This window comes from Abramis brama (genome assembly GCF_963993115.1).
Source record: "Abramis brama genome assembly, chromosome: 11".
NCBI classification, from domain to species: domain Eukaryota; kingdom Metazoa; phylum Chordata; class Actinopteri; order Cypriniformes; family Leuciscidae; genus Abramis; species Abramis brama.
Genome location: NC_139973.1, coordinates 23,281,726 through 23,292,718, shown reverse-complemented (window position 1 = coordinate 23,292,718; position 10,993 = coordinate 23,281,726). Strand labels below are relative to the sequence as shown.

At 35.1% G+C, this 10,993-nt stretch overlaps 1 protein-coding gene across 7 annotated transcripts in view; it reads right to left on the bottom strand.

Moving 5' to 3' along the window:
• Nucleotides 1-717: 717 nt before the first annotated feature.
• Nucleotides 718-10,993, bottom strand: part of LOC311091920 (SEC14-like protein 1) — a 219,510-nt gene continuing 209,234 nt past the window's right edge. For 6 of the 7 annotated variants that reach the window (XM_084128080.1, XM_084128082.1, XM_084128085.1 and 3 more), the window contains one exon: nucleotides 718-3,449. In XM_084128080.1, the coding sequence (XP_083984206.1) occupies nucleotides 3,344-3,449 (106 nt within the window). In that variant the 3' untranslated portion in view covers nucleotides 718-3,343. Of the gene's footprint in view, nucleotides 3,450-4,749; nucleotides 4,788-10,993 lie in introns of all 7 variants that reach the window. The other variant, XM_084128084.1, reaches the window with a different exon arrangement.

Sequence of the window (10,993 nt, the reverse complement as noted above, 5' to 3'; positions counted from 1 at the left end):
GCAGGAGCAGGATTGGGCACCCCTGATCTAGGGTGTCTCTCCTTAAAGCAGGACCTTTTCCGTTATTTACAGATTAGAAACTATATTCTGAAAGATACTTCATTATGTAATAACAGAAGTCTGTCTCCAAAGAAAAGGTACTATTTAAGACACCTGGAACCTGTTTTCAAGTATATCAAGTACACCTGTTTTCAAGTATATTTCTTAATTGAGGTTGAATTTTTTTGTTGTGCTTTCTGCTAAAGTTGCAAAGTGATTTTGCTTATGCCTGTGATTGTTCCTGAACTCATTTAGATTAAAATGTTGATTTCCTTGTTTGAATTGAAACAGTTATTCAGTACTTTTAGTTAGGATCTGGATGAATTGTGACCTCCCAGGTAAACATTTTTGTCATTCCTTACCACTTTATTGGTTAATGTATGTATTCTCACACACTGCACACAAACTCTTGTACATTCATACATTGCCTAACCCAAACCCCTACCCTAAACCCATCCTTAACTTAATTATAACCTTATCCCTAAACTCAAACCAGTCAATAGACACAAATCACACACACACACACAGACACACACACACACACACACACACACACACACACACACACACACACACACACACACACACACACACACACACACACACACACACACACACACACACACACACACACACACACACACACACACACACACACAAAGGAGGACCAGCATAAGCATCTCTTTAATTCAAGTTTAATAACTTCAAAAAATGTAAAGGCGCTATATTTCTATATTAATCAAATTTGTTCAAATACAGAATTTGTCAGAGAAAAAACAGATATGTAACATTTTACAATAAAGGAGAATACACACAGAGGGAGAAAACAGACAGAAACAAATAGTTAATAGCCCTCAAACACAGATGAGACCCCATAAAGAGATATTCAAACAATGCATGTTGGTGTTTTTAAGCTAAGCATTATCACTACATAGAAAAGCTGAGACTCACATTCATTTAGTTCAGCTGGTTGATTATTTTTCTAAATATTCAAAGCTCAATTTACACAATGAGAATGTCAATGTTTGTTTGCGGAACGTTGGGTGGGTGTGAATTTACTTCTCACAAACACACGTTTAGTTGAAGGCAGGTGGATAAGGAAGACAGCAAGTGTGTGTTGAGGTGTGGGTGTGTGGGTGTGTGTGTGTGCAAGATTTTTTTTTTGGACACCAGTGGCCCTTATACATTTACTGTGCAGATGCTTGCATATCACAATATTAGGGGTCTCATCTAGCTAACAGTCAGACACACAATTTAAAATGGCATACAAATTAGCACTGACATACTGCTGAAACAGGTAAGTGAAGGAGGGGAAAAACAACCACACGTTCATACAAATCACATAGAACTCTCTTCACAGTAAAGTATTACATAGTTACACTTGATACAAGGGTCTTATGTCAATTTTTGTATTATTAAAGCATCAATTTTAAAAACTGTACTGTAAATAGAATCTCTCACTTTTTTCCCTAAATACTAAAGCATAAAACAAGTGTACTAACCTGTGCATGGTTAAACACCATTAAATTCTGAACAGTAAGCCCTGAAACTCCTACCTGACTGGCAGCTTGTAGACAAATAAAGGGACTTTATTACACATGGTTCAGAATATGTGCTTCATGGGGTGTTTAGACGTTTCAAGGGGTGGTAGCTCAGTGGAAGTCAACAGTTGGAAAATAACTTTTTGTTGTTGTTGACAATATCATTTTTTAACCATCAAACAAAAACTATTACTTGTTCCTCCTTGTTCTTACTCTTACTATGTGTTATTTTTAGAGAAGATTTCCACAACACTAATGCATTGTAATTGTAAATATACTATATTATGATCAATATTCTAGGAGCGACATGTAAAAACTAGCTGTTGTTCAGAGTAACAATCTATTTTTCCCTAAAGTGTTCTGTCCATGAGACCAGAACTGATAAGTCTGAGAAATGGAGGACAGGGAGTATTCTTCAGACTATTGGGCTATGGCATCATTCAAGCAATTAGGGCAAGTTAAATGTGAGCGTGTACATCCACTGTCCTCAGGTAAACCTCACAATGCACACATATTCTCTCAGGAAAGTAAGCAGGAGAAATCAGTTTGTTGTTCATGGTGTCCAATCTGTTAAAAAGTCACCTGGATTAATGGACATGCTCTCGGCTAAAATACGGTTACATTTTGTTTAAAATTCTTATTTATATTTTAACCTGAACAAATAAGCAAGTTATTTAAGCCTTTACAGAGCATGCTTCACTCCTTGTCTTTACTAACAGAAACTATCAAGCTAAAGAGGCAAAATACAAACAAAAAGAAAACAACGCATTTCCTTCACCTTCTGTAATAAACCATAAAAAAAACTTGGATTCAAGACCCTTGTATGTAACAAGACATTCTGTTGAAGCAATGATAAAATGTTTTTATCCACTACATTTTGTCCACTACAAAATGTACACTGCCTCTCTTCTAAGAAAGCTGTCATTCAAAAAATTTTTTTTACCTATTAATATGAATGACCATTCCAAACACTGATTGGCTGACTGCATAGGAACTGATCAGCAGCGAGTCTGAGGTTCGATATCAAGGTAATTTCACCAAGTCAGAATTGAAGCCAACACTAGTAGTAATGCACAAAAGCAGTACTGTGACTATTTCACTAAACATTTTGCTGTGTTCAAACTGCAAGTCTAGCCACACACTAACAATGAGGAAACAAGCTTGTAGCACCTAAGAAGACTTAATACAGTATCCAAAAACATTTTACGATAAATACAAATTCAAATAGTACAAATTGTTCTAAGTTATTGCAGCAGCTCACCCACTGACCTAAAAACAATTCACCAAGAGGGTGAGCTCCAAGTGATATGGCAGAACTAAGTGCATTTATGTAGGTATGTGCAGTATTTGAGATGTGTGTGGGGAGCATATGCAGACATTCAGTTACTTAATTTCAGGCTCTTTCCAATTTGAGAACATGTATTGCTTAGTTCAGCATGTGGTCCATGGGAAATGTAGAAATGCATGATAATGAGTGACCTCTTTTGGACACAAACAAAGCACAATCAGACTATAAACTGACCTGCAGCCCAGCTGAGAGCTATGGCAAAGCAGATTCAAGCCCTTTAAAAACAACTACAGTCACCAGAATCCTTTGAGACGGATATCTTTTATACTCTTTTTAGTTGTGGAAGCATGCTTTAGATCCTTGACATATGTGATACAGTGTTGGGATAGATGACAGAGGAAGAGTAGTAATGGGGTTGATTGAGAATCGAGTCCTGCACTTATATAACATTATATAGCCTAAACATCTTTCCATTCTACCTGGAGATCATGGAGCTGGACTGTGATTGGCTGGAGGATGTGGTGGCGGCGCTGAGCTGAGAGAAACCACTGTGGCTAGATTCCAGGCTGGTCATTGAGCCCCTGAGATTAGAACAGAGTAAAGTAGAATGTGAGAAATTAATAAGCCTGAAGACTGTAAATAAAATTCTGTAAATAAAAAATAAATTTAAAAAAAGGTTTCAAAGGAAATGTTCATTTGATTAATCAAATTTTTAATCGGTTTTATCTGTTCATGTCCAGTCAAACACCCAGAGCTTAAGCAGGACATGCAGTTAGGAAAGTAGTCAAACAAAAGAGTATACTCTTACAGGCAGAGTATAAAATTAATATCATGTCTCAATCCTTCCTCGGCACAGAGCGTTTCTACGTTTCGCCTTCAAAGGGCAGGCATATCAGTACAAGGTCCTCCCCTTCGGGTTGTCCCTGTCTACTTGCATTTTTACCAAAGTCGCAGACGCTGCCTTTGCCCTCTTGAGGGAAGCAAGCATTCACTTCCTCAACTGCCTTGACGACTGGCTAATATTAGAATGTATTGCATGCATTTTTATTTTTACAGTAAACGGCTGTAAATTAATTTCACAGTATTAATACCATAGAATTACAGTATATTGCTGGCACCTCTGCTGCCAGTATTTTACTGTAAATTGAAAAAAACAGAAAAATAGTATTTAGTTTTTACAGTAATACGCTGTAATGCAGTTTCACAGTATGAATACTCTCGAATTACAGTAGATTTCTGGAGTCTGTGCTGCCAGTAATTTATCGTTATTTTACATAAAAAAAATTCTCAAAACGTCAGAGGTGTCTGGGTCTCCCAAGAGCGATCCTTAGTGTTGGTAATTTGACACAACGTCTCCATTCCCTCCATCAGGGAACGAGGGTTACAACAGTAACAGATGTTTCCTATTACTGATATGTGTGTTGATAAATGTTTATATGTGAATTAAAGCCAAAATTCTGTCTTTTCATCATATAATGCGATTGTGTATTTTCAGAAAATTTGGACTAAACCACTCAATTCATATGGATTAGTTTTACAATCTCTTTATAAAGCGTCAAAGTGTTAGTTGCGTAGAATGTTAATGGAGGAACAGATCTAAATCAAATCTGATCTGCATTTGTGTTCGGAAGATGAACAAAAGTCTTACAGGTTTGGAACAACATGAGTAAATGATGACAGAATTATAATTTTTGTGTGAACTAACCCTTAAAGGCTTGTTGCAATAATTGACACAAAAGTTTGCAAACAAACTTGCGCAAAAACTATCTAGACAATGTAAATCTTAATTTTCTGAAACAACAAATAAATAAATTTGCATGCCTAAATTAAATCAAAATGCACTCCCGTCATTCACATGCTTCAGTGCAAAATACAACCCACCACAACAACTGAAATGTTGTCAGTCTTCTGGAACGGAACTATGGGAATAATAAAAATTGTGTGACTTAATAGTACTGTAATACAGGAATACCAAGGTATTTTGGTAATAAGTAGTCCAAGTTAATACTACTATTAATATTCATATGCAGCAGACATGATATAAGGCAAGTATAATAAAATTCTTTGCTATATCACATCTTTTCTCTGATTATTTGCTGCCAGTTTTACATTATACAGTGCCATGTAAAGGTATATGACTTGGTGTGAACAGGGCCTGACGTTCTATAAAAATCAAGTCACCGATTCTTGCGATAAGGGACAAAACAAAAGTCTCCGAAAATGGACCATGTAATGGAACAGGTTTTTATGAAAATGTTTTTCTAAAAATGTGCATTTATTCACTTCACAACTTAATTCGTGTCCGTCAGACAACAACTCAGTCAGATGCACTAAAAAGCATGCTATTTTAATTTTATCCATCAATTATACAATAATGGTGTTCAGTATTCACTATTATGAACAATCCAGTTAATAAATTCCTTAATTCTCTTCCCTCCTTTTTAATATTTAGCTTATATAACCAATGTTCTTAGGTAAATAAGACATATCAAAAATATCATCATGATTTTTTTCAGGAAAATCTATTTTGCAAGTGACAGCCACACTAATGTCCCCATCTTAAAAACAAAGACTTACAATGTAACAAAATATAAAATAATAAAGAATGGCAGACATTTAGGCCACTTTGGCAAAGATAAAAACCTTTGTCATTATTTTCTTTGTTATTAAAAAATAAGAACAAAGATACACATTATATATACACACAACATAATATACAAATGAAATAAACTGTTTTATTTTTTCAGCAACAGTAGGTGTTTTTAACAGTAGCATTCAAGAAAAAAAAATTAAATGAACAAATATAAAAATAAAGCGCGTATATAGACTTCACTGTATAAATTATAAACTGATTCTTATAAACGCTACTATTAAAGTTCTCAGTCAAGAGCAGTGAGTGATTTTCTCTTTGTTGTATTAACATTAAGGGATTGTCTTTTATGACTAATTGTCATAATTTATTCTCTCAAGTTGTTTTAAACCCGAATAAGTTTCTTTCCTCAGTTGAAAATAAAAAATATTTTGAAGAATGTGGGTAACCAAACAGTTGCTGGTCCTCATTGACTTCCATAGTATATTTTTTACTACTATGGAAGTCAATGGGGACCAGCAACTGTTTGGATAGACACGTTCTTTAAAATGTCTTCTTTTGTGTTCAGCACAAGAAAGAAATGAATACAGGGTTGAAACAACATTAGAGTGAGTAAATAAGGGAGTAGTATGAAGCTGTAGACTCGGAGCCTGCTGCATCTACAGTCCCGCACCCAGAGTCCCGCATTCTCAGACCCCTCGTTTTTCGAGACAGCGCCTCCTATCAAATTGGATCGGATAAACATTTGAAGAACTTAAGCCGAAACGTGAGTATCGTCAATTTTATTCAATGATTTCTTTTTTAATCAAACTACTTTATAGCTCATCGATACACCAACATATGAATAGTTAATATTTGTGAAGATAGTTTGTAACAAAATTTGAGCCGTTAATGTATGTTTTTTCGCCTTTTTCCCCCCGAAAATATTTTGATAGCTAACGTTAGCCTTTAACCTTGGACTTTTTGTAGACAAGCCATTGTAAAAATTTGATTAAATTTAGTTGACATTAAAGTAGACCAATTAAATACATTAAGTGTGTTAATATCAAAGAATGTCATCATTAATTATTTAATCAGATTTACCTTTTTACCTTTTTTTAATTATCGGACCTTTTCTCCTAAAACTATAAATTGAATTAATTAATGCCGGTAATTATTTTACTTTATATAATTTATGTTGACTACTTAAATTAGTTCTTATAAAACGTAAGTATTAAAATTGATCAATATTAATTTAACTGTGATATGAAGTTGTTGCCAGCCATTTATAATAATAAAACAATACAAATATTATTTATTATCACACAATATTTTTGACAACGTCAATTTTGACATCTTTTATTTTAGTGAAGTTGAGGAATTTGACAGGGTGATTGCAAAAAGAATGAGAGAATAAGCAACATTTGCCTATACCAGAAAGTAATTATTTTACCTTATGCATTTACATTACATTTTACATTTATTCATTTAGCAGACGCTTTTATCCAAAGCGACTTATAAATGAGTAGTTTTTTTTAATGCAATTGAAGATGAAAAGTAAAGTCACTAACACAATTCTTTCTTCCTTTTTTCTTTGCTTTCTCCTGTTTACAGCAAGATGACGGTGATCAAGGTGATTGTTAGATAAAGTACAGAATTGTTTATTATTGGTGTTTTGTCTATTATTTGAGCTTTGCTTCACATTCAAAATATCAAAAAACAGGTTTTGTAATGTTAGCATGGTATAATGTTAATTAGACCATTATAGGTTGAACTGAAAGAAAAAATGGAATTTGAAACATTGTACAAAAACAAACTAAAACATTGTAGCAATATAATATCACATAATATTTTTCAGAAGATAGTTCAATCTGTATTTGTATCCCTTACATCAGTAATTTTCTTTCAATTACACCCACGTTAAAAAAATAAATACTGGGTAATTAGTTAGTTTGAAAACACAATGACACAATTGGCACATGCATTAAGCAGGGAACGCAAATATTTATTTGGATAACTTTAAATAAAAAGAGACCGTAATATTGCATCCTAATGTTTTCAATGGCATTTGGATAAGGGTGTTATACGATCTTCCGAACAGCAGGAGGCGCTGTCTCGAAAAACGAGGGGTCTGAGAATGCGGGACTCTGGGTGCGGGACTGTAGATGCAGGCTCCGAGTCTGCAGCTTCATAATGTTGGCCAGAATTTTCATTTTGGGCGAACTATCCCTTTAAGGACAAGCGGCAGCATGTTTACTATTACGGTGAGTGTCCACTGGCGTGGAGTGAGCGGAGCAGAGTGAGCGTTTTCAATTCATTCCTATGGAAGTCGAGATTCACGCTCGCGCAATGCATTGTGGGAATGACAGCGGACCGGAAAAAGCGCTGAGATCGGCCCAGAGCGTCAAAAGGTTGGGCAGTTCTCTATGCAAATATCAAGCGAAAAACACGGTCGGCAAATCGCTGTGAGGTTCGGGTCTGTCTTGAGAGTTTAAAAATATGCAGAGTTTATGCTGAATTTAGTGTGTAAATGACTTTATTTACAAATTAGATGCTTTGCAGTTGTTTATATAAATGTTAAATATTTCAGTTTGGATGTGTTCATTGTGATTATACTGGCTGGGTTTACAAAAGTTTATACAATTAACAGGATATATCTTTGCTTGTGGCATTTGGAAACAAAGCTTGTCTAGTGCCAGCATGATCACTGAGTGGAGTTTTACCGCTGTAGTAGGCTACGGTCACTTTAACGGCTGTTTCACACTGCAAGCATGAGCAGCGTATATTTTTTCCGGTGTGCATGTTAACCAATTAGTGCATTTACACCTGGAGCAGGAGCAGCACTTTAGCGTAAAGCAGGAGCGTTGCAAAATCAGGAGCGCAGCCGAAACCCCCACTTCACAGCTGCTCACGCTCAATTAAAGTGAAAGCACACTTTGATGGACAAAATAAATGATTTCACAAAAATGTGCTCAAAATGCACAGAATAAGCATGTCTAGTGAGTTTTTAAAAGAACTGGAGTAGGCAACAACAACAAAAAAAAACAACAAAAAACAATGAAGAAAATGAAGACTCATTTATTGATATACATATTTATAGAAGATTTACTCATTTAAACTTGTTTTTAATTATTCAGTTTGGGTGAAAGTATGGTGTATTATAAAAAATGTAAGTAAACTAGCCAGAAAAGATTATATATAAATTTTCTTTTAGTTTATGTAATACACAGACAGGCACATAGGTTAGCACTACCAAAATCAAACCCGAGTGTGTTTTTTTTTTTTTTTTTTTCACTGAGTTTGCTGTCTTGTAAACATATCGAAACTATGATCTGAAAAGACAAGATCGGAGCTGTTTGCTTGGTTGTTTTTGTTGTTTACCATTTACATACGAATGTTGTAGGTCTACACTTCCCCATCTTAAACTTTTAAGACTAATCAATTTTATAAATGACCAACTTCTAAAAACAAATTTATAGCTGTCTTTGTAAAGAAATGCTCACTTATATGTAGCATTGGAGCCGCTGCTGTGACGCTGTACAAACGCTTCCAGTGTGAATACTCTCACGCGTCTGCAGCTGTAGTGACAATGTAGTTAACGCTGACGCAAAGCTCAAGATTGCGGTGTGAACACATCTAACATACACGCATATGACACGCATTCGATTTTCTCTCAAATGTTTGCTTTCACTTTAGACATAACCAACTGTGTTTATTTAAACCTTGTGTGTATTTGAAAGTATTAGCGCAATAAGACTCGAAAGATAACTTCGAGTAACCAGGCGCTGTTTGACCGGCTTTTAGAGCCTGTGAGCTTTGGGTGTATGGCATATGCGCTCAGAAAAGCGAATGTAACAACAGCCTATCAGCACGTGAATGAAATGTTTAACCGAGTAGCATCTGCCTGCAAAATCGGAGGCTGCATTTTCAGGACCCCACTTTTAGGACCACATTTCTAGGACCCTAGGTTTTTAGTGACAACGCCACCTACCGAATTAGAGGACCAGCGAAGATGGATGACAATCAGAGTGTGAGTATCAAATGCGAATACATTTTTATTTGTTAAACTTTAAAAACAATTGTGATGCATTTCATTGGAAAGTTAACGTAGCCAACGTGATGGGGATTTGGTAAATAAATAGTCTTGAATGCATAGCCATCATATATTAGCCTCTAATGCTGTAAAATGAATTGTTTGCACATTCATTTAACGGAACTGTTGCATGCTAAGCCAGTGTTGACAGCACAATAAACTGTAGCATGTTCGTTCTCAAAGCTTGTTAATTACTCATTGTTTTTCCATTTTAATTCAGTTAAAATAATTGTAATGTTTTCACTGTCACGTGCTCTCAGTCAGTCTGTTTAACGTTACCCACAATAGGCCTACATGTTATGAGTAGGCTAGTCTCTTCATTGACATGGTTTTATAAAGTTGGTTGAGACATATGACATTGTAATAGTCAGACATAACAGAGAGGCCATCATAATAACTGACTGTTAAAATACCACGTGTTAGATTGTGTCATTTACTGTGTACTGTATATGAAGTGCTTTCAAGGACACAGCTCAGGGTAGGCAATAGTATGACAAAAGATAAATAAATAAATTGGTTAAGTACTAGGCTTAGGCCTAATTTATGTCTATTTATTTATATGAAATTTACTTAATGTTTTTCAAGAAACACATATCATATGTATAATATGTTATTTCTATTCAGATTTCTTGCATCTCTCTCTATTTTTTTTTTTCTCAGTTCAGATGGGCTTTATTGACATGAGTGTTTCTAGAACCTTTGTTCCCACAACATCAAAATCATTTTTTTTTTTTTCAAATCTTTGAACAGTATGCAATAATAGTAGGCTATTATGAACATTAATTGTTATGAAGATTGATATCATTATTTTTGTATCGTATATGTGTGTGCACTAAGTGTGGTAACTAAGATCTTTTAAATATGAAATTTAAAATTAGAGACTAGAACATTTTCAACTAAATGTTCCTTATTTAATTCACTTCTCTTTCTCTCTCTTAGGAGTCAGTGATGATGCTGTCCATGAAGTTCTGTCTATGTGGTTCATGTCATGAACAAATTTGTTTTTGTGTGTGTTGAAGTTCAGTTGTTATATATTATTTCATAAAATAAACACAATCTTAAATCTACCCCCAGAGTCATCCTTGTCTTCCCTCTGTACTTGAAAATGTGGTCGATCTGACTGAAAAGACTATAACATGATTCCTTGTTTATTTTACTTGAGTAGTATTTGTGTGTAATAAAACTTTAAAAAAACTGTAAAACTCTAATGTAGTTAAAACTGGGTGGAAATACTGCCTTGATGGCACTTTTTTCGGTCCTCCAAAACTAGGGTCCTGGAAATGCGTTCCTGAGACTGCGGTTCTCCGAGTCGGTAGGTGGCGCTGTCACAAAAAAATAGGGTCCTAGAAATGCGGTCCTAGAAGTGGGGTCCTGAAAATGCAGCCTCCGGGACTGCAGACAGATAATATTGGTTTAACCGGCAAGGCTTTAAAGCACATGCAAATAATGAACTTTTGCAGTGT